Source organism: Pyrgilauda ruficollis, unplaced genomic scaffold (genome assembly GCF_017590135.1).
Source record: "Pyrgilauda ruficollis isolate IOZ18807 unplaced genomic scaffold, ASM1759013v1 scaffold67, whole genome shotgun sequence".
Taxonomy (NCBI): Eukaryota; Metazoa; Chordata; class Aves; order Passeriformes; family Passeridae; genus Pyrgilauda; species Pyrgilauda ruficollis.
Genome location: NW_024528488.1, coordinates 1,886,486 through 1,910,811, shown reverse-complemented (window position 1 = coordinate 1,910,811; position 24,326 = coordinate 1,886,486). Strand labels below are relative to the sequence as shown.

The 24,326-nt window shown below is 44.4% G+C and overlaps 1 protein-coding gene across 14 annotated transcripts; it reads left to right on the top strand.

Annotated features, from left to right (window-relative positions):
- On the top strand, window positions 1-14,208 carry RLIM (ring finger protein, LIM domain interacting). 14 transcript variants are annotated; one of them, XM_041484565.1, is made up of 5 exons: window positions 1-600; window positions 9,759-9,857; window positions 10,235-10,324; window positions 11,124-11,207; window positions 12,036-14,208. In XM_041484565.1, the coding sequence occupies exons 1-5, from the start codon at window positions 312-314 to the stop codon at window positions 13,562-13,564; spliced, it is 2,091 nt and encodes a 696-aa protein (XP_041340499.1). In that variant the 5' UTR covers window positions 1-311; the 3' UTR covers window positions 13,565-14,208. The 14 variants fall into 14 exon arrangements, with proteins under 14 accessions (XP_041340499.1, XP_041340500.1, XP_041340508.1 ...); XM_041484563.1 differs by lacking the exon at window positions 1-600 and adding an exon at window positions 705-1,102; XM_041484561.1 differs by lacking the exon at window positions 1-600 and adding an exon at window positions 705-1,138.
- Window positions 14,209-24,326: the final 10,118 nt, after the last annotated feature.

Below are 24,326 nucleotides of genomic sequence, written 5' to 3'. Positions count from 1 at the left end.
ATAGAAGGGAGAGCAGGGTGAATATCCGCACCGACAGGCACCAGTGCTGCCAGTATTTGTTTTTTTGGCACCATCGACGTTGCACGGAGTCCCCTCTACCCAGCGCGCACACACCTGAGGCGACATGAAACGGCCCCACACTCAGGGGACCGCGGGGGCATAGACCCTCCTGCTGCACCGCACCACGGGCGGGCACCGCTGACCCCCGGTCCCCTCCACGTTCCCTGGGAGCACCGAGCCGAGGAGCGGCCCGAGCAGCCAGAGCATCACCGCCCCACCCTGCCCCACCCTCAGCCTTTGCCCGCACCAAAATGGCGGCGGCCCCTGAGGGCCGGGGCCGCGCGCGCTGGGCGGGGCTGCCCTCCCGGGCCGCGCCTGCGCGGGGCCGCGCGCGCCTCCACTTCCGGCTACCGGCGGCCGCTTCCGGCCCCCCGTTCCTTGGTAACAATGGAGCAGAAAATGGCCGCCTGAGCGGGCAGGAGGCGGCGCGGCGGCGGAGCGACACGGGCGGAGCGCGGATAGCCGGCACCCAGCCCCGAGCGGCGCGGGCAGCGGCGCACCCACAGCCCGGGGGGCGGCGGCGGGCGGCGGCGGCGGGCGGTGAGCACCGGGGCGGGGGCGGGCTCTCAAAATGGCCCGGGGAAGGGAGAGGCCCAGGCCCGGGGGAGGCGGCGGCGGCCTCCGCCCGGAGCGGGAGGTGGGAGCGGGGGCCCTCAGTCCCCGCTCGGGGCCGGCGGGGCGGCTCGGCGGGGCGCGGGAGGCTCCATCCGCGGTGCCGTGAGGGAGCGGGGGGCGGTGATGGCGGTCCGAGCGCGGGTGTGCCCGGATGGGCCGCGCTCCGTCACCCCGGGCGTTCTCCTGCCGGGGCCGCCCGCCCCGACCCTCATCCTGCGCTGGGCGCTGGAGCTGCGTTTGCGCTGCCGCGGGGAGGGCAGGCGGGCCCGGCACCGTCCGGCTGGGCGGAGGAGGAATTGGAAGAAGCTCCTTGTGGGAGCGGTGGGGGAGGGGGTGGTTGGGGCTGCTGTCCTGGGCCTCGTCCACAGTTCAGTGTCTGCTGGAGGAACCGCCGCTCTTCACGGCCGTGCTTCAGGCCGTGCTTCCCGTGAGTTGAGGCGAGAAGCCTTGTTGTGGAAGACAGGCGAGAAGAACTCTTCCTCTCCCGCTGTGCAGAGCTCTGGATCAGCCTGTGACCTGTTCAGACCTGTGGTGTTTGCTATTCCTGTGCTGAGTTTCTCCCCAGCTAAGCACGTCATCTTTGCTCTGTCACCTTAGCTTCCTGTGCAAGTTTTTCCCTGCCCCTTTTAATGGCATTTAAGGTTTCTGTTTCTCTTGTTTCAAAACCCTTGTCAAGTCCAGCTGCATGTATGTGTTTATCTTGAGTGGTCTGCTTTAACTGAGGAGCAATATCAGGTTGTGTATAGTAGTGTGTATGTTTATAATGTAGGGGCGATTAAGGTTTGTTAATAAAATGTATTATGTGTCTTGATTTTAGTGGGCAGTAGAAGTCTGACAAAAGGTTTCACAGCAAAAAAAAAAAAAAAACCCTGAATTTTTAAAATAATAGTAGTATTTTGCTGTTTCTCAGGAAGGTGGAGCCTTGGTACAGAGCAGCTCCTAAACAAGAATACAAACTTGATAATACCCAATAGTACCATCACACATCACTTTTATTTTCCTGTCCATGTTGGCAGTATTGGGTAATTTCAACTTGGAAATACTTGTCAAATGTTCAAAAGAACTTCTGACGCTAATTTGTCACTGAGTTTTAATTGCAGTGACTTGTCAAGTCTTTCTAAAACAAATAAACAGTTGGCTGCTTCTTGGACAGTTAATTATCTTAATTGAGGGTCAGATATTTAGTTTTGTTGTGGTGGTCACCTAGCACTCTGTTCCCTCTACAGGTTTACCATTTTGGAATTAAAATAATGATAGCTTGGAATTATGTCCTGGGAAGGGAAAACACACCACACATTATAAAATTAAGGGTTTCTTGTTATGTTAGACCACTAAGGCACAACAACTGCAGTGTACCCTTCATCAACTGGGTAAATGTTTGTCACTGAAATAACCACACACCAGTATTTTTTGAGCTGTAGTGGTTGCCATCTGTATCATATTTATTTTCCATATTACTGAATTCCTGGACAAGAGTGCTGCAAGTGTCTGCTCTCCAGTATGTGTAGTTGGTTTTTTTTAGAGGAATGGCTGATCCTTAGATGGAAATGTTTTCAAAACACCTCTACATCAATACACCTGCCATGCTTTTTCCTTTATTCCTCTTCCCCGTGGGAATGTATCAAAATAAATCCCTTGATCTTAGCAGAGTCATTCCAGTTGCAGTGGAGGTGTTGTACATTTTTTTAACAATCATAGCATAATGTTCTGACTCCATATACTTGAGTCTAAAGATTGTATTTAAGTCCAGCCTAATGTAGCTTAACACATTACTGGAGTGTCCTAAATTCTTTTTTTTGTAGAGAACTTCAGTTTCCATGTGTTAAAACACTTGAATCCAGACACGATCATTGGGTGTTTATCCGAGGTTTTGTGGTTTAATCTCAGTCTTGGTGAAAACTTATCAGCTGCTGAGCTTGCAAAAATTATTCGTGAAGGGATGAAACCAAATGTGAACATTTCCGTCTTCAGGATGCTTTTATGAGAGTCTTGTGCTTCTCAAAACCAAAACTTCTAAAGAGTGTAGCAGTGTCATAACTTAGTCAGGAACTTTGTGTGCTGAGTAGGGATAGCCAGGAGCATCCCAGGGACTGGTTTTGCCTTTGCACAGGTTCTGGCTGCAGGTAAGATCGTAAACACAAGGCTGTGTCTCCTTCAGACTGCTCAGGTTTGTATTAACAATGTGCTTGGTAGGAGCTTTTGGCTGCTCTGCAGTGTTGAGGCTCAGCTTTTGACTCAGGGAGGTCTGCTGGGTTGGATGGTCTCGTAAAACCACTTGATGATTATGGAACACAGGAAAAGCCAGCACATATTTTATCTTAGTTCAGTATTTAAAATCATCTTATGCTCACAGCACTCTGGGTTTTGATGTGCAAGGTGTATGTGCACAGAGTCCTGTTAAAATGCTGCAGCTTCCCTGCCTTGGGATGACATCAGAAATTGAATTCTCATGGTACAGATGTCTATTTGAATTCAGATAAATTTGCCTTCTTTTTATTTCCCACTTCTGTGTTCTGGGCAGCGGATATCAACAAGAACAGGAACGCACGGATCGGAATTCCTCTGTGGCTTGTGGTTGCAGTGATTGTTGTTCTTCTACTGTTAGCAGTGCTTGCATATAGCAGCAGTTGTGTGGAGACAGGAAGATTCAGCAGTTCAAAATTTAAAGATGGCTTTTTCTTTTTTAGTTGAAAGTCACTGAGTGTTGATTGGCTTGGTGTTTTCACTAACCACAGCTTGTGTTTCTTCAGGAATCAAAACTATGTGTCGTTGGATGTCAGTCCTGTTCCTGTGCTGTCTCTCAGGGTCAACACTGGTTACTTGGGTGCAGCTTTACTTCTTTTGAGTGCAGAGTGGGCCCTCTGCTACTGACCCAGCAGGAAGCTCATTTCTGGGCAAAAAGAGCATCATTTCATGAGCCTGCAGTGCTGAAAACTTGCTGCACCTCATATACACCAGGCTTTCGCTTCTGTGTAATCTGAATTTGATGGCAGAGGCAGTGCTATCTTAATTTTATTTTCCACTTGTATGTGAAAAGTGTTGTTGTAGTAAGTGTAGATGATAAAAGGCAAAGCCCAGCATTTTGGCAGTTGTTACTGCATTTTATTTTCAGAGCTCCATCTTGGTTCCGCATGCTCTCAGTGTTCTGGAATTGCTAAGCTCTGCCCTGATTTCCTCACTTCTTTCTGACTTATCAGGAGTTAGTGTTTCTCTTCTTTATCTCAGCAGTTGGTTCAGCTGAAGTGTTTTTGCTCTCTGGTCTGTTGGGTTTTTTTATTCTGTGGAACTTTCTGCCACTGTTCTGCAAAAGTATTCATTTGCTTTCTGTTGTTTGAAATGAATGTTCAGAATGACATCTTGTTTGAGGGCCTTTGCTTTGAAACACACTGGGGTAGTGAAAAAGCTGAATCGATGTTTAACATTCCTTGTTAAAATGGCATTTAAATTTTACAGGACTTTCACAGAACACTTCCATAGAATACAAAACGTTCTTCCAGATTTGCAAGAGTGGTGCATGTTTCAGGATAACTTTTGAGTTAAAGAGGACAGGGAGTTCTTGATTTTAAAACTTATGGTAGATTTATTAAAAAGCTAATAAGAACCTAAATGTGCTGTTCATGACAGTGGAAATAAAAAGCCACAATAGCAGGGAAACAAATTCCAAATGTCATTATGCCACTTTGAAAACTAGAAAAGTTTGTTCCTTTTTACTGTTTCTAAGATGGAGATGAGTGCATTGGACCTGTGGTATCAAAGCCTTTGGTGTGATCACAAAAGGAAGCTTGTGCACCTGCACAAAAAGAGAAAGCCAACAAACTTGACATAATGAAGCTCCATGTATAATGCAAATAGATGACTTTCATTTCAGTGTCTTAGGGTGTCTTTTTCCTTTAATGATGGGATTCACTGACAGGTTTTCTTCTGCTTTTGAGCTTGCAAACTTGAGTGATGAAATATTTAAGATGAAAATGTAGTTTCTGTTATGCTTTACTTCCAGCTAGTTTTGAGTATGGAGAAATTGGATACTGACTGGCATGGAAACTGTTTTTCAACTTTGAATTCTTCTAGGAAAATGAGGTGGAGTGGGTTGGATGAGTGCTGTGTGTGAAGTGGGTTCAGTTTGTGCTTGAAGGAGCTGGGGTAAGAGGACTGCCTGTTCTAGCTGCTGTTCCTGTGTCATTTGAGACATGGAATTGGAGCGAGGCTGGCTGCGGCCGTGCTGCCATGGCACGTCAGAGCTGCTGAAGTCACAGTTCGTGGAAAGCGCTTGGACACGCAGCTGTGCTTTGCTTCTCTCGAGCTGGAGTGTCTTTGAGGCATGTTCACTGCAGCCTGGGCAGGGAACATAGCCTCTAACGACCCAAAGCAAATAAATCAGTGCTTCTGGCTTCCATCCTGAGTCACTCCTTTAGTCCAAGGGTTTGATCAGTTCTGTAGACTGCAAGTAGGCAAGGTGCTCTACCGGTTGGAGTAGCTAATTAAGATGAGGGTATGAATCATAAATGAGAAGTTGGCCTTCTGCTGAGGACATCTCTGGAACACCCACACTGCCATCCTCTTTTTTTTTGTTTATCCAGAGGTATTAACTGTGTTGCTGGGACGTGAGGTAACTCAGGAAACATTCCTGCCACGCAGGGCACAAGAGATTCTCAGGTGAAGTTGAAATACCGGTAACACCGACATGGAGGGAGTTCTAGAGGAACTTCTTCTTGCACACCTGACTCATGAGCAGCTGAGTTGTTTCTTCAGTTTAATTAAATTCCATGCCTTGTCCTGTAAAAATTTGAGGCTTGCCCCATAAATATATGAAAATTTGAATTTTAAGGTGTTGCTTTTTCATTTGACCCTGCCAATTAGTGATTTCAGGGTTTGTTGGATTTTCTAAGTTCTGCCTAGCTGGTTTAATGAGAGCTCTAATGTTTCATGGGATTTCTTTCAAATGTAAAAAAACCAGGAATGCAGGCAAAGGTAGTGTCTTGGTGTTGAATTCAGGCAACTAATGTCAGGAGATACTACACATTATTGAAGGAGGAAGAGCTAGAGATTTATTACTGTGCATTATGGTCCATTAATGCTTTTTCTGGGAAGAATCCTGTGGTCCACAAGTGCTGTGGAATATGGAGATAGGCTGTGTTACTGTTGAAGGTAAATGGATGACACACATATTATCCCTGCTTGCTGTCCCTCTAGATTTGAGGCAGTAGCACATTCCTGACTGGATTTAGTCTACAAACAACCTGGCATGAAAGAAAACAAAATAATTCTTACACTGTAAGAATGATAACTTTGTATTATTGAGGGAATATCCAGTACTCTTAAATTGTCCCTATCAAAAAACCCATAGTATTACTTCCTCTTGAATTAAAGGAATGTAACAAACAATAGCTTTTGTGGGCTTATTGCAGTCTGGAGCAGCAGTGGGGAGACAGGCAGTCATTTGTGCTTGGAAATCTCTGAGGTTGTTGAAGCGTAACTGCAGGGAAGATACTTTTCTGATTTGTGGCAGGATGGGAACACCAATTAAGAATTCACTGTAGTTACTCTTGTCTGGATATTCATCTGTTGAAGAATTTATTTTTTTTTTTTTCAAGGAGAAAGTTGTTTATCCTATCTCTGATCCTCTTGCTTTGTGCAGTCCTTAGGTGGTCACCCTCTCACTTACCCGTGAAGAGATTTTCATACCTGGGTATCTCAGCTGAAGTTGGCAGTAACCAGCAGGTCTGAACTTCCTGCTCGTAGCTGTGACCTTCCCCACCCTGTGTCAACTCAGTGCTGACAGGGAAGGACACTAAAGGAGGAAATTCTGAATCTTTTAGCTTGGATAAGAACAAAGTCTTACACTGGAAGAAAGAAAAGCACAGTTGAACTGTACTTGCTTATTAGATAGCCAAATGTTGGTTATTTTGTTGTAAGCTAATAGTACACCTGTTGGTTTTCCCTCATCAGGCTTCCCTGTATTACTGGCTTCCTTCAGCCAGTCTTAACTGTCTGCAGGGTGTGAGCTGAGAGCAGCATCCGGAGGGGCAGATTTTCAAGTTCTTTCTGCCTCTCTGTGCAGGGCCATAGTAACTCCCACCGTGGAAGTCCTGCTGTCCAGGCAGATGGGCTCTGTGGAGTCTGCTGAGGTAGGAGCAGTTTAAACATTCCAGTAGGTTCAGTCTGGCCATGGGGAGCTCTGCAGCGGGCTGGGAGGTGAGGCTTACGTTGGACAACGTGCACAATGAGCTGAGTGCACAGGGAGGAGATGGAAACTAGAAGAAGCCTTAGGGTAGAAATCCTGGTTTTCGTTTGCTGGTTTTAATATCAGAGCTCTGGTTTGAAGAGTATCATCCTATTTGCTGTCAGCAGTCATGTAGGGAGAATGTGTTGTTGCTGCTGTGTTTCTGTGCCATCTGTATTTCCATCAGTGTAAACATCCCAGAGAGATGCACAGCATTTCTGGATCCTGAAATCGGGATATGGGGGACTGGTGTAACCTGTTAGTAGCTTGCAATAGGAAAATACAGCAATTTGTCACTAGCAGAAGAGTCTTTATGTAGATTAAATTCTTGATTCATCCCACCTCTGAGGCTTTTTTCTCAGCAGTAAACTATTCAGCCTTGACCATTAACTGGTTTTATGGTTTAAGAGGGAAGATAAGAGATGGTGAAGGAGAAAAGAGGAGCAAATCTAAAAATAAGTAGTACTGACTTATTCCAAGCATTTCCTAAAGAATCGCCCATTGAACTGTTGGTGGAGAAGAGATTTTTAAATTCCTCCCCCCTCCATATGACTTGTTTTGACTCTCCCTTTTTCCCTGACCAAGAATGGTGCACCTTCGTTTTCTGAAAGGGAATAGGCAAGTATCTTTGAATCACGTAGGCATTAGATAGCCAAGGTGCCTGCAAGCATTTTCAGTTAAAAGGAAAGTAGTAAATAAGTAGTAAACAAATGTTATGTTTTGTATGTGTAGTGCATCTTTCTGTTTTAAGAGCTGTTGAAGAATTGGTCTTATGCTTATGAAGGTGTTAATATTGCCATCTTTCTGAAGACATTCCACGTGTTTCCAGGTTTGATGTGTATTCCCAAAGAACTGATGCATTTCAAGGTTTTATTTTGGATGGAAGTCTCTTGTTCTACTTGAGACTTTTATTCAGATATTACCAGAACCAGTAAGAGCTGCTTTTAAAAGTATCTTCTCCAGCATGTCTTTAAATAATGTCACTTGGAGTAATAATTCTGCTGCAGAAAGCTTGTAAAAAAAGTTGACTGGAGCTGTGTTCTCACTAGAAATACGTGCCTAGCATGTGAAGGGCACAGGGATTTCCTAAATGAGCCGGGTCAGAGCTGAACACACCTGCAGAAACTATTGCACAACTGTCCTGTGAATGGGGTCGTTTATCGGTGTTTAACAGCACGTCGCAGCACACAACACTCACATGTCACATGCCAGTCTGCAGTCTTTAGATTGCTCCAGGGATTTAGAAACGCAGAGAAAGCTGATAGGCTCCCATTTGACTCTGGAGTGACTGGTAATTGCTGCTGCTTCCCGATTCCTGAAAAAAGGGTGTAATTGCTTTGGTAAAGTGGCAGAACGTCACAGAACCAAACAGCACCAGTAGCCCCGAGTGGCAATAAGTTAATATCACTTACTTAAAATCAAGTTCTGCTGCATCAGAACTGAAGACAAAGAGGGTCAGAACAGCAGTTTCCTAATTTTCAAGTCTGCCATAATGGGATGTCCTATCCTGTGGCATTTTTCTGGTGCTGCACACTGAGGTCATTGGTGCAGTTTAATTTTCACCATAGCAGCTGAAATAAAGTGCCCATGGAGATCATGCAGTGCTGCTCTTCTGGAGAAGCACTAATGTAAACTGTGGGCAGTCTTGACGTGACAGCTGTGCTGACAAACCAAAAAAAGATGCTTTTTGCACTAGACAGATGTCTAAGTGTTGGAAATTTTCCAGTGAGAAGCAGAAAAGCTTTATTCTTCCAGTATTTCTATGTCACTTGAAGTATGGTTTAAATGAAAGGAATGTTTTCTGATGGGGAATGTTATTGCAGAGCTTTTTAGCATGCAGAGGATTAGCTTCTTAATCACCTCTGAGTAACTAGATTCTACCAGTTGTACAGGAAAATTCTTGGTGCTGTGAATAGTGAGGCAGAGTGATCAAGGAAACTGCTTATTTTATCTTCATTTGATGTATTTGCATGGCACAGCCAGTGCCAGAATGTCTCCTGCATTTGCATGTGTTCCTTATAATATTTATCAGATACAGACACGGCATTCATCGATTATTTTCCTTGAAAGAGAGACATTGTCAAGTATTTAATCCAAATGAGAAACAATATGAGAAGGTTATATTTAAAAATATGCAGCCTAGAAGACAGCTCTTTAAAGCAGTGGTGTACCTCGTATATGCTGGAGTTTTGTCTTGGAAATTTGCTCATCAACATCAGTAGTTCAGTAAAAGCTGAAACTTGAAAGCAAACTCCTGTCTTGATGTAATACTATAAAGCTGATTTTACAAACTCTTTTTGTTTTTTGAGGGAATGAGAACCTCTCCCTTTTTTTTGTGCACAGAGTTTGACAGCATCTTCTTCATTTGAGTTCTTCATAACCACTTCATTCTGTTAAAATTCACTAGTATGGTGAAGAGGGTGTTTCTGTAGCAGGCAGGAAAAGGTAGGGAACACATAATCCTCTGCTCAGAGAGCACAATCAAGGATGGCTTATGCCTTGTACTACTACTTATTCTCTAAGGCTGCTTGGAGAAGCAGTTGTGATATTAGGAATATTTTATGCAAAAAGCAGATAATCATGGTCACCTACTATGTGAATTCAAAGATGGGCTATAAGGCTTATGGCAGATGGTATTCTTTGTTCAGCTTGCTGCTTTGATGAGTATTTGGGCATCAGTTTTGTTTGTACTTCTTGAGGAGGTTCATGCTTTGTTTGTGATCCCTGTGGTGATGAGCCTGATCCTAACTAAAGCTTCATTAGCAAACTGCTTTAACTGTACTTCAGTGTCCATTGCAAGCACGCATAAATTCCATGCTGTATTTCACTGCTCTCATGAAGGGTTTGTTCTCTCCTTTTTTAGGTACTCTTCTACTCATCAAGATGGAAAGCTCAGATTCTAGTGATAAAGGAAGTATTGATCAATCAGAAGCCCAACGTCAGAGCCAGCTGGATCGGTTAGATCGAGAAGAAGCTTTCTATCAGTTTGTGAACAACCTGAGTGAAGAGGACTACAGGCTTATGAGAGATAACAATTTGCTAGGAACACCAGGTAGGTCATGCTTGCCTATGTCCATCCTGGTAGAGTTGCTTGTAAGCAATTTGTGTCATTTTCTGTTCCCCTGAAGCCCTTTCACCCATCTGTGTGCTGCAGCAGTGTTCCGTGGTAGGAAGTAGCCTCTTGCTAATTTGTGCACATTTAAATTCAAGTGGTCCCTTGACTTGTGGAGACATAGGATGGTGTGGATTCATCAGATACAGAAGTCTGGTGTTTGCACGGGAACACCCAGTTCCAGTTTGACCCAGTAGCCCAACGTCAGAGCCAGCTGGATCGGTTAGATCGAGAAGAAGCTTTCTATCAGTTTGTGAACAACCTGAGTGAAGAGGACTACAGGCTTATGAGAGATAACAATTTGCTAGGAACACCAGGTAGGTCATGCTTGCCTATGTCCATCCTGGTAGAGTTGCTTGTAAGCAATTTGTGTCATTTTCTGTTCCCCTGAAGCCCTTTCACCCATCTGTGTGCTGCAGCAGTGTTCCGTGGTAGGAAGTAGCCTCTTGCTAATTTGTGCACATTTAAATTCAAGTGGTCCCTTGACTTGTGGAGACATAGGATGGTGTAGATTCATCAGATACAGAAATCTGGTGTTTGCACAGGAACACCCAGATTTGATCCAGTTATGACCCCTTAGATGGACAGAAAAATCTCCTTTAAGCCTCTGTGTGCAGATTTTGTGCTGGTGAGGTTAGGAATTTGTAACCAGGGTAAGTAGTATGGTATGAGATTCTGCATGGGCATTTTGATGTCAGCTTTCAATCAACTTGGTGGATTTCCTCTTCATAGGTTGATACCTAATTCAAAACATGACTAGTAATTTAAACCTGCTTGTGGAAATGTTAACCTCAAATATTTCACGCTGGACACCCTAATGGGTGTAGGATGACAAAAATTGCTGCTCAGTTGTCGAGGTTACAGAGCCAGAGAGCACATCTCTCTTGAATAGGATGGAACTGTTGGGTATTTCAGCTTCAGGAAAACTTACTTGGGACAACAGTGCTAAAGTGTCTGAACTTCCCCTTAGCAACGTGCTTGGCAGTGCCATTATGGCAGGATTTAATTAGACAGAACACAAGCAGTGGCTTGTACCTTCTTTAGAAGCTTTTGATAATGCTTGCCATACATATATGATTTGGAAATATTTTTGGAAAATTTTGCTTATTTTCTAAGGTGAAATTACTGAAGAAGAGTTGCTGAGAAGGCTACACCAAGTTAAAGAAGGTCCGCCACAGCAAAACAGTGATGAGAATAGAGGTATATACAGTATTTGTGAAAACTCTTAACTTTAGCACCCCATACGGACCTTAACTTGAGTGCAGGAGTGGAACAAGTTAAGCCTAGGCAGGTGCAAGGTGAGCTTGGTTTCAAAACTCAGTGAACCTTATGTCTGATGTCTGCTGCAGAGGTCAGTTTGGGACAGATTTCATTCATAACACATCTCTTACTTCTATCAAAATAAAGTTTTGCTTAGGTTTATTTCTTTTTTTATTTCATTTTTTTTAAGATTGCCTTTCTGCCTGCTCCCTCCTGGGATGCTTTTTGGTGATCCCTGTTTTTTAATTATTCCCTTCCAAAGATGCTGCATTGCTTTTGTTGTCACCCTTCTGTAGAGATTGGTGGGGGATGCTCGGAGGTGACCACGGGGGTTCATTCTTCACTGAGACAGATTTGCTATAAAGCTCTGCAGGTGAAGGTTCAGGACAAACTTAATTCTCTGTTTCACGGTCAATAGATCACTTAATTGTTTGGAAAGGAAAACACAGAATATTGATGTGTTATGACACCTGACATGTGACTTTCCATTTACTTATGATAGAAAATACATGTTCTTTTGATGACTTGTTTGCTCTGTGATGGCTGCAGCCTATCTGTGCATTTTAGAGCCATATCCACTCCTGCTCCCTTAGAAGAGCTCTGGTAGTTACAGAATTGTCGCACTGCCTGTGAAACCACAGTAGCACTCTGTAGGATTCAGCACTTCTAAATTGTCACTTGTTAAGCTAAGCAATTATGTTCTTGGAAAAGATGGCTCCAAAATTAGCTCAGTACTCTAATTTTGGTAGTTCCCTGTCTTTTTCACAGGTGCAGAGTCCGCAGAAGATGTTTCAAATGGAGATTCTATAATAGACTGGCTTAATTCAGTCCGACAGACTGGAAATACAACACGAAGTGGGCAGCGAGGAAACCAGTCCTGGAGAGCAGTGAGCCGGACTAACCCAAATAGCGGCGACTTCAGATTCAGTTTGGAAATAAATGTCAACCGTAATAATGGGAACACGAATCCAGAAACTGAGAATGAGCCATCTGTAGAGCCTTCCAATGGGGAGGATTTGGAAAACAGCCAAAGTGACTCTGAAATTCCAAGGTCTGAATCACCATCTGTAAGGCAGCCTGGATCAGAAAGGAGCAGTGCGGAGGAGCTGACAGCTGAGGAGGCTTCCCCTCCTAGAGGGCAGAGGAGAGCCAGGAGTAGGAGTCCAGAACAGCGGCGGACGCGGGCTAGGACTGATAGAAGTAGGTCACCTATTAATGCAGTGAGTGAGGCCCCTCGCAGGTCTCATCACAACACATCATCTCAAACACTTGACCACTCCTCAGCGAGCGAGGCTGAGGGCAGCTCTAGAACCAGGCAGCACGTGACGTTAAGGCAGCACACAGTGGGGACTGAGGTGCCAAGTGAAAATGCAGTTCTGTTTTCCCCCCCTGAAACGAGGCCTGCTCCTCAAGCAGCAGGTTCTTCAGAAACCACCGGCACCAGTGAGTCCACGGCTCCTGGGCAGAGGCCTCCCACCATAGTGCTTGACCTGCAGGTGAGAAGAGTTCGCCCGGGCGAGTACCGGCAGAGGGACAGCATAGCCAACAGGACCCGCTCCCGGTCCCAGACCCCCAACAACACGGTCACCTACGAGAGCGAGCGCGGAGGCTTCCGGCGCACCTTCTCCCGCTCGGAGCGGGCTGGGGTGAGAACTTACGTCAGCACCATTAGGATTCCCATCCGCAGGATCTTAAACACGGGCCTGAGCGAGACCACGTCGGTCGCCATCCAGACCATGCTGAGGCAGATCATGACAGGCTTCGGGGAGCTCAGCTACTTCATGTACAGCGATAGCGATGCAGATTCCAGTGGGTCAACTCCCAGTCACAACGTGGAGACTTCTGAGCCGCAGAGCGGGGGCGCCTCGGGCAATGAGAATGCAGATGTTAGCTCAGGGGAGGTGTACGAGGGTGGGCACGAGGCTAGCTCAACATCTGGTGCCAGGCGGGAAGGCCGGAATATGAGGGGATCGGTCACTTTTGAAGAAAGTGGTTCTCTACCATTCCTTAGCCTTGCACAATTTTTCCTACTCAACGAAGATGACGATGACCAACCAAGAGGACTCACCAAAGAACAAATTGACAACCTAGCCATGAGGAATTTTGGTGAGAGCGACGCTCTGAAAACCTGCAGCGTGTGCATCACAGAGTACACGGAGGGCAACAAGCTCCGCAAGCTGCCGTGCTCGCACGAGTACCACGTGCACTGCATCGACCGCTGGCTGTCGGAGAACTCCACCTGCCCCATCTGCCGCAGGGCAGTCCTTGCCTCTGGGAACAGAGAGAGCGTGGTCTAAAGCAGAGCTGAGTCAATGGCCAGGCAGCTGGTGTGATAGTGATGGGCAAAGAAGTCACTTCCTTTATGGCCACTTTTTGAGTGGTACCTCAGTGTATAGTAATGACTCGGAGTGAATCTTCCCTCATGAAAGCATTTTCTCTGGATTCAAGATTTGGGAATTGGAAAATTTCTTTAATTAGGTTTTTCGAGTTCTAGTCGGTTTGGGTGTTCAATTTCACTTGTCCAAAGACATCTCCCCATTTCAAAATATTTTTTTCTTTGTGAAGATATTAAGTTCTTTCTCCTTCCCAGCCCTTGGCATCCCAGTCCAATAAACAATTTGTCCTCAAGATTGTGCTTCTGAGGAGTTATTTGAGAAGTTATCCCAGCTCAGTGTCCATGAGTCAGAGGAATTTTTGCAAGAAATCCAACTCTCTGAAAAAATAATATTAATTTAATTGCACATTTGAGCATACTTTTAATTTTCCTCCTGGGTTAATATTGGACATGTCTGTGTAAATAACACTAATGTTAGCCCTTTCCCCATCACTATGGCACGCTGTAGGATGAGCTGTTAGCGTAATTGGGATATTTATCTTGTTGTGGAAATATAAGAATTGCCTATGCTTGTTTAAATAAAGGAAAAAAAAATCTGTTTTAAAATTGTAAAGCTTTTTTGTAGAAGCTCAGTACTTTTCCAATGCACTGTTGTACTAACGCATTAAGAATTAAAATTGTACCATGCTTAGAAATCAAGAACGCTTTTCATACAAACCCCACTACACAGAGAGCAAACTGAACACGAGAGAGCTGCTTTTGTGACTGTGTACCTGTCAAGAGCAGTGCATATCTGTACTATTCATGTGAACAGCTACTGTAACATAAAAACAGTTGGATTAGACATTTAATTGCATTTAAAAAATCGGAAATTAAATGTTATAGTTGCAGTGTTTTGGCGCAGTAATGCCACCAAAAAAAAAAAAAGATGATAAAAATTAGAAACTGTTCTAATGGCTGGTTATTTCTTGATATGGTTGCAAATATGGAATAATACAAACCTGTGTGTACTGGCTTGTTCACTGAGGTTTGTGCCCAATTTTTCTATCAGCTTTTCCTCTCAATTTTTGAGGCAATGTTGTAACTTCAGCAAACAAGTATGGAGAGGTTGGTTTTTAGTTCTTCACAAGCTTCAGCTGTACTGGTAACCTCTGGACGTGTTGAGTGGTGTGGTGTTGGTAGCCTGTGGTGCAAGTGCCTCAGGGAATAACTGGAAAGCACATCATTAGTATTGGGTTACATTTTAAAATGAGCGCACTTAAATGTGTAGGAGATTCTTGTGACTAACAGTAAAAACCCAACAGACTCTTTATATTCCTCTTGGACAGAATGAAAATGAATTGACTTTGAAAATTATGTACATTACCTGTTGGAGTTCAGAATTGGAGAATGTACCTCAACTCCCATCAGAGTGTATGTGTGGGGAAACATCCTTCACCCTCACTGACCCCCTTCTTTGTTTTATTCTCTAAGGTTTTAGCTTTTTCCTAGCTTACATGTGCAGTGGGAAAGTGGTTTTTATTTATTTCCACTCAAGGGCAGTAGTCTGAAGGGATATGAGCTGCTCTTGCTGGCTGGGTGGGAAATATTGCTTGTTCCTCAGATGACAAAACCAAAGCTGGCCTATCTCTTTTTTCCTAATTAAAACACATTTTTGGTGTTTTATAGTGGTGGGTGCATAAACTATAATTGCTGCTCTAAGCCATTTTAACATCTCATCAGCTGGTTCAGGATTCCACAGCATCCCAAAATTTTGGGTTATTTTACTCCATGTGCATTTTGTGCTGTTGTTTCAGTGGGAAGCCCTGACTGGCTGTTGAGCTCCTTTCCTCCTGGTGGGACACACCATCGTGGCAGAGGGAACACGAGGGTTCTTTGGGAACAGAACAATCAGCTCACGGGTTTGGCTTTTTCCTTGGACACACATCACTGTGAAATTGGAGTTGGCTGTGGATTCTGGGTGCTGGCTTCTCTGTGCCAAAATTTCACAGCAAAATAACACTTCTGAATTTCACAGAGCAAATACTCACTCTCAGTTGCGGTTTCCAGAATTATAGAGTGTAGAATTAGAAGGAAAAAAAACCCTCTCTACATGAGTACCATGTTAGATGTTGGAAATCAGAGATGTTAATCTCAGACTAGAGCTGGTGACCACCAGGAGGGGAGCCCATTTTCCCAAACCCACACAAAGCATGGCTGTGGTACCTGTCGCCCCACCTTTTCCATGGAATTTCCACCTTGGTAGAAGTGCCCCAAAACAACAGTTTTTGTTATAGCTTATGGCATGTCTTTACATTTTATCTTTCTGTAACAAAAGCAACTAATAAAATCTTGGAGGTTTCCCAAACGGTACCAAGAACAAATAATTTAATCTCAGTTTAAGAGACGTTGATCGTTCTCCATGGTTCCTCTGCCTTTGGCAGCGCTGTGTGTGCTAAAGGGGCTGGGGGCTCATTGTCTGCAGCAAAAACTTCTTTATGTAGCTCTGTTAATTAGGGTAATTAAATTTCTATTTATCTAAATTTAGATTGGAGTTAGGAAAAGCCAATATTAACATTTCAGTTACTTACAAAATGTGAAACACTTTCATAATTAAGACTAATTTACATTTCATGAATTATTTTGATAGTGAACATGTGTATTTAGCTCTTCGCTTAGTTTTTGGGGTTTTTTTTTGTATTTCTGGAGAGACAGCATTTTCACTCGTGCCTGGAGGGGTATGAAGGGTTAAAAGGGCGATTTTTGGCACGTTCCTAGGGCTGATTTGTAGGAATGGTGGCTTTGGAGAGGCAGAGCCATGTGCGCTGTGGCCTGGGTCACAGTGCCACCGTGTGGGATCTGCCTTCAGCACCAGCGGGATTCCTTGCAGGATCAGCAGCTTTTATTTTGATTCCTAAGGATTCTCCTTGTCATAGCGACTCAGTGCTTACCATGGGGTTTTTTCCCAAATGTCCAAACTCCTGCTGGGAATACCTGGTGCGTGAGCTTCATTCCTGTCTGCCAGGACAGATCCCTGCCCACAGCAGTGCAGTGGTCACCGGGCCAAAGCCTTGTGACAAACACGGTTTTAATAATTACATTAGTTACGAGTTGCTGTTGGTTCGTATTTTAATTCACATTGTGAACAAACACAAATTTGGGAGTGCTCACTTTAATTTTTTTTTTTTTTTGGGTGGGGGGGCTTTATCTGTGAAAAGTCTGAATTCCTGGTGCTGATTGGACTTCCCTTTCACGTGCATATTTTTTATGTCTTCAGACAAGTTGGGTTTTTTGCAGAGAACTTGGAGGCAGTTGAGTTGTTTTAAAACCGGTTTGATTGTGTAGGTACTTGGTGCATAGAAATCAGGGAGTTTTAAGGGCCTTTTGTAGGAAGCGCTGCCGTGCAGGCACAGCAGCTGCAGGACACGACACCCACCCTGATTGTCCATTGTGTCGCCTTGCAGACGGAGGGCTTTCCCACCAGAGCTGGCACAATGGCTCATAATGAGTGTCATCCCCGTTTCCTGTCACTTGGCTGAGTTATGCAAATGTGGGACTCCAAAGGCCCCTTTCCCGGGTGGACCCAGGCTGGATAAACCACAACCCAGTGGTCTCACCACAACAACGAGGGGATGGATGATGCAGGGTGAGGAGAGGTGCAGGTGAGGCAGAGGGGGTTCTGAGCCTCCACACCGCAGTAGGAGCCTCCCATCATTGTCTCACCCTTCTTTGGGATCCGTGTGTCCCTGGAGGCGGTGTCCTGCTTTGGGAAGGGGTCTGGGGAGCCCAGGAGCAGCCCAGCTGTCGGAAATGTCTGCCTGCTCCTCTGCCTTCTCCCAGGAGGAGGAGCTTTGGATGAAGGTTGGCTTGGAGCCACATGGAGGAATTTATAACAACTTCAGAAATATTTGCAGCCCTTATGTACAGTAGGCTTTTTGTTTGTCCCCAGCTCGGGGGGGAAGCAGGAGGCTGAAGAGACACAATTAATGGTAACGTACCCAAAGTACTAATAAGTGGTGGTGTGTTAAAAAAAGAGATTTGCATCTGTTATACCAGGGCTTCCCAACCTCTCAGATCAACTGTATCTCTTTTGTCTTATGGGGAAACATAACATGGAATTTATTTGATTTATATCTGATTTTATTCCCTTTAGCTACAATATTTGAGCCCCTTTCTGAATTTCACTCTGCTGGGAAGGCTGTTGGTTGGGAAGCCCTGAATTCCACTGTGAATGTAACACTTTTCTTATTTTTTCCTTTCTTTTTTTTTTTTTTTTTTTTTTTAAAGTGCTTTACATTTGTTTATACTGGACTTGTTTAATACAAACTGGTACTCAGAGGTTGTTGGACACAGTTTGACCAGGTTTGCCAGCTAACACTTAGGAGGAGTTTGTTCCCTATGTAAGGTGTTATAATGCAAATCTAAATAGACTCAATAAAATGCATGAAGTGTTCATTTTGTGCTGGATCATCACTCCTTGGGTTTATTCTTACGGTGGGAAAGCATTGGAGTACACAGTGATGGATGTGGCAGGAATTTATTTCCTCCATACACCTTTCCCCTTGAGGCAGAAAGGAAGGAGCTGGAATGGTACAGAATTAACTCCTCAGAAGAATTTATTGCATTAGGACATAAAACCAAAGAAATAAATACCTCTGTGTCCCAGACTTTGTCAATCTGGCAGTGGATAGATAATGTAGGATACAAAAGCAGCATCTCCAAGTTGTCTTCCAAGGAAAAGCTGGGCCCCGTGCAGGGCTGGCAGGGCTGAGTCTCCCTGCAATGCAGCCAGGATTCAGGGAGAGTCTCACATGTGGCTTAAAGCTCTGTCCTAAAACTAGCAGCTGAGGTACATGAATGGGAAAGAAGCTTTTTAGGGTGTGGGAAGCTGTATTTATTATCTGTGCTTCCCTCACCTCAATCCCATTCCTGGGTAGGAAGCGGGAGCCACTTGCTGAGAGCAGCGCAGTGGCATCGGTGCAAGAGGGGACAGGAAGGTGTTGTGTCCCTGAAAAAGGACATTTTGGGTGCCAGGGCAGGGGCTCAGTGCCACAGCTGGGCTGATGCTCCTCAGCACTGCCAGTGATGCTCTTCTCCAGCAAGGAGAAGTTGTGGGCTGCTCCAGGGACACATGGAGTTGGGATTCTGCTCCAGCTTCACTCTCCAGAGGGAGAGCTGTTGGATAAAAGGGTTTTTTCTCATTTCCACGTGCTTCCTGCTCTTTGAGTTCAGTTCAGTCTGAAACCGGGTGTTTAACAGAGGTGTAGCTTTGATTTCAGTGACTTTTCATGAAGTGACTCCCACACTTTGTGTGTCAGGAGCTCTTTGCCTGGTAGCTGTCTCCAACCCCTCATCTCCCTGTAGGGTCTCTTTCAGTTTGGGTAACCCTGGATTTAATCCTCAAAAACTCTCAATCAACCCCCAAATTGTTTAAAGAGCCCAAGCCAGCCTTGGCGCTCATGGGTGGCTGACTTCATCCCTCTGTTTATTTTCTTTAATATATTTGAGGTCTTTGTCCTGACCTGTAAAACTTTATATAACCTTGTTCCTCCCTCTTGGTGGTTAAACTCTGTAACCTTTTACATTGTCTTACTCCTCCCTTCAGGATATATTTCCATGGCACATCCAGACCTTCTCAGGGGAATGTGTTTGGCTGCTTTGCTGGTCCTGCTGCTGGGTGGGAGGACAAAGATTGTGTCTGGTGACCTTGTGCATCCCAGAGCGATGAGGGGGCAGGAATAGCCATCCTTTTGGGGGCTTCTCCCTTTTCTGACCCCTCCTCAGTGGGATGGAGTGTTTGGAAAGAGAAGGGGGAGAGTAGCACAGGCTAGCTGCTCCTCCCTGCCCTTCCCAGCTATTTCAAGTGTGATTGAACCTCTTCTGGGTCTTTTAACACAAAAAATCCAAACTCAGCTGTGTTGTGGGTCCCTAAACTCTTACAACAAATTTATATAGGGAAAATTGACCCTACTTTTCAGTCTTAGACTGGCTGGGCATTGTGGCACTAACGAGTTGCTGCTACATGCTCCAGCTGTTCCCCTGAGTAAATCCCCTGCTAAGCCGAGTTTGTGAAAATCCAGGCGTCAGGTCCCCTCAACAATGATTACTTCATCCCATTTTGTGCAGCGTTCTGGGATTCCAGTGAAAGGGGCTGCAAGGAGGTCCCCTTGTGCTGGTGTTGGGGGTGCTGGGCTGCAGCACGTTCCCTGTGACCCTGGCACAGCCAGGACAGGAGCCAGCCAGGCTCCTGGTGCCCAGCAGGGATGTCTTCACACTGGTTTCATGTCTCAGGATGCGTTTGCAGAATGTGATTTCTCCAGGCTGAAAGTTTGAGGCCAGTGGATTTTAGCTTTGCTTGTCGTTTCCTGTAGAAAATGCCATGAAGGACAAAGTGCCTGGTTTGGTTTCTTGGCTTTAATACCTTCTTTACTCTTTCCTTTCACAGCATTGAAACAGCTCTGGCACCTCTCCAAACCCAAACCCCAGGGTTTGCCCTGTGTCTGCACAGCCAGACCTTGGCTGGCCAGTGGGTTTGGAGGTACCAGAGGGTTTTAGGGGTAAAAACTCGAAATAACTTCATTTCAGGAGCCCATAAGGTTCCTCTCCAGAGCAGGGATTTGTGAAATGGAGGTGGGACCAGTGTGTGCCTGCCCTAAGCATCATTCTCTTCTCACCATGCAGGTGAAGGGCTGGAAAAGATGCAGTGGAAGAAATAGGTTAATGTCTCTGGGTACTGCTAAACTAAACTAAATACATCCTAAATAAACTTGGAAATGGCTCAGCCTTTGCTATTGGCACCTTTGGGATGGTTGTGTGTTAATTTGTAAAGATGCACCTAAATAAATTGAAATATTTATGGGATGGAAGAGAGTGAGAAATGCCCTGAGGGCCACTTGCTGCCAGCTGGTTGCCCATCTTCCCTAAAAACGTGACACAGCCAGGAGGGAAAGGTGAGGGTGGAAAAGATGGAAAAGGATGAAGGACAGAGGATGGGAAGGAAAATAGGAGGGGAATTAAACCCAAGGAATACTAAAGGGTGAAAAAAAAAGCCTTTTGAACTGTGCTTGTCTGAGTGGGATTAAACATCAACACAGCTGGAAGAAGAGAATGGGTGAGAGCCAAGCCATGGAGAGATGCCAGTGGTTGTGAGGGTGCAGAGCAGGTCCAGGAGGACTGGGGGGCACAGCCTGGGTCAGTGGGGCCCAGCAGGAGGGTGGCAGGAGCTGCTGGGGCCAGGCGGTGTCAGCCACCGGGGCGGGCTGGCCTGAGCCATGCTCCAGGTGAGCCCAGAACAGATTATAAACATCTGGTAATAAATATAAAATATATTAAAATATATAATATAATATAAAATATATAATATAATAATATAATATAATATAGTTATAATATAAAGAATACAATAGAAAATATGTCACTTATTTTATAATTATTTAATATTATTTATTATAATTATTATAAATATATTTTATATATAAGAATATAAAATATATATGAAATAAATAGATAAATGAATAAATAAATAAAATAATTAATATATAAGTAAAATATAAAATATAAGCACCAAATCACGATGCTGGACGGGACAGGAGCGTTCCAGAACAACAGCTGGAACCTGCCAGGGCAGCAGGGGGGACAGGGGGCCGGAAGAGAATTTCGGCACCACACTGCCCAAAAACCCTGGACTCTGCTTGTGCCTCCAGTGCAGGCTGCAGGTGATGGGGAGGGACTGGTTCAGTAGAGCAGCTGCTATGCCAAAACAGAGAGCACAGCACAGCCCCGAGCCTGGCATTCACATTCTCTGAAAAATCCCTTCACCAGGATTCTTCTCCTGGGAAGCTGAGAAGCCTCAGAGAAAAGGAAAACAATTCTTATCTCATGTGCTTCTCCTGTGCTTTGCTCCTTTGGAATGTGTTTGGAGATTGTTTCCCCACAGGTGATTGTTTCGTTGGGTTTCTGGCCAATCAGGGCCAAGCTGTGTCGGACTCTGGAGAGAGTCACGAGTTTCATTATTATCTTTTTAGCATTCAGTAAGTATCCTTTCTGTGTTCTTTAGTGTAGCATAGTATTCTTTAATATAATATAGTGTCATAAAATAATAAATGAGCCTTCGGAGAATATGGAGTCAGATTCATCATTCCTTCCTGCCACGAGGGTCCATGCAAATACAATAAATGCTCACACTCCAAAGGCAATCCTTGCATCCCAAGGGATTTCTGCTCCCGCTCTAGGACCATCTCGGGCTGCCCCCACACCGGGGGGGGGGGGGGGGGGGATTGTTTTAAAATATTCAATCTTATTTTAAAATATTAAATCTTATTTTAAAGCAAGATTTTAAAGAATAGTAGTTGTGAGTAAAAACTTTGGGGTAAAAACTAATTAAACTATTTAGTAATTGAATTTTTTTTACTTTCTTTTTAGGATTGAGATTTTTTAATATTGTAGCGTTTTTTTAAATATTTGAAAGTGGTTGTAGACAGGATTATGAGTTTGGATTTGGACACTGAGTGTGAAGGTGGAGGAAGTGTAGTTGAATGAAAGATTGATTACTTAGTATGACATTTAAAGAAAGAAGTTAATGTTATATTTGGATTTTTTTGTTGGCGTGTTTTTGTAATAATAATTGAAGGAAGTTATGATTAGTAGTTTGGATAAAAGAAATGTATAAGTAGTTAGAAAATAAAAAGTAGGAATTTGAAGAGATATGTGTTTTGTAGGTGATTATATAAAGAGATGGTAAAACATATGAAGGTTGGGTGTAATGCTTTGTAATTTTGCTGGGGCTGGGTTGACTCGATGGTCTCAAAGGTCTCTTCCAACCCGGTGATTCTGTGAATTCTGTGATGCTAATGCTGGTTGCTGATGCTTTGGGTCTCTCTCCCGGCTCTCCATCCCCCTCTCCCGTGCCTTGTTTCCCGCAGATCTCCCCCGTACCTGCTTTTCCTGGCTCTGCCCCGCTGCCAGGGACCAGTGCTTTCTCCCTGGCGTTCCAAACCCCGGTCCCAGGGCTGCCGAGCAGCCTCGGCAAGGATCTTTCCCAAACCATTCCTTTGGATAACGACAGCGAAGCAATGGCTCTAGGAAAGATTTGCATTTCAACACGGGGATGAATAAAAAAAATCTCCTGCCACTCCTCAGTGCATCCTTCAAGTCCTTCAAAGGCGCTTGCAAATGGGGGCTTTGCCTTTGTCTTTTTTTTTTTCCTCTTTTTTATTTATTTATTTTCCCTGAAGGATTATAATATTTAAGTCCTGCAAAAAGAAAAAAGATGGAGAAGAAGACAATGAAAGAAAACAAACCCAGCCCAGAGCCTGCAGGGAGAGGAGCAGTGGCTGGACACAGCAGTGCCCAGCTTGTGTACACATTGCACATCCACAAATAGATATATTTGTGTCTCAATCTATGTGCAAACCTAAAAAAAATCAATAGATGGATAGATGCTGTTTGCACATATTGGCCTAAATCATATGTAATTTGAAACTATTAAATTAATACAAAATATTGACATGTGGCTCATATTTGATCTAGAAAACATACTTGTCATTATGTATATTTAATATGTAAAACACACATGTGTTTTGTAGCACAAATATCAGCTATTACATCTAATTAACTTGGTTTAATCCATGATATTTCAATGTTAATGTGCAAATAGATATCTACATACTGAACCACTGAGTTATAGTAATGAAAACACCCTTGTGTTTTGTTGTGGTTTGGTTTGGTTTTTTCTCATTCACAGCCTTTTTGTGAAAAAATTCAGGGTTTTGTCTGATGCAATATATTTTCCCTCTCATTTTTTCTGTAAATTAGGGCAGATCCAGCAGGCTGGCAGAGCAGGAGGAGGTGGCTGGTGCTCCCTGCCCTGTGCTCAGCCAGGCTGAGAGGGGATTTCCAGGGGCCCATGCACAAACACTCCTTTGGAGATGCACACACACATATGTATATATATACACATAGACGTGTATGTATATATCTTTATTTCTGTGGAATTTGTGGGGATGGGCTGTGATGAGCTGCTGCTCCTGGGGGTGCTGGAGCAGCAGGGCAGGGTGTCCCCTCCGTCACCTCTCTGGGTGTCCCCATGGATGCCCTGCCCACTTTTACCCCAGCACCTTCCCAATTGCCCCACAACTTTCCAGCCATCCCAAGCAGACAATTTTGATATCAAGCTAAAATTGCCACTTTTTCTGCTGCCTGTAAGTGAAGGGCTGTGCTTCCTTCTCTCAGGAATGGGATGCAGCATTCCCTCTCCTTGCTCTGTCCCTGCATGCACAGCACAGAGTCCTCTGAGGAGCTCACTGCTGTACTCTCATTCCCTTTGAATCTCTGTTTACCATCTCTTATCTCCTGATGGGGTTTTTTAAAACACTATTTGCAGTAAATATACCCAACTTGAAAAGGAGTTGAGGTGCACATTAAAAAAAAAAAAGCCCAAGTTATATAAAATTGATGCACGTGTCAGCTTTCATCTAATGGCAATTAAAGCACCTCATATAAACAAATCATTAATAGAAAACCCTGGATGAAAGCCGTGCTTTCAGTATCTCACAGCTTCTGTAACCTCACTCATGAATTATCACCCCTGATCTTTCCCAACCTTCCCATATCTTCTCTTATAGACAAAAATGATTAATTGTCTTGTGACCAGGAGGTACCTCAAAGGCCTCATCGTGCCCCTCACCCACTGCCAAGTGGAAGAAATAATATTAATGATATTTAAAAACAGCCCTGGTGCTGTGGCT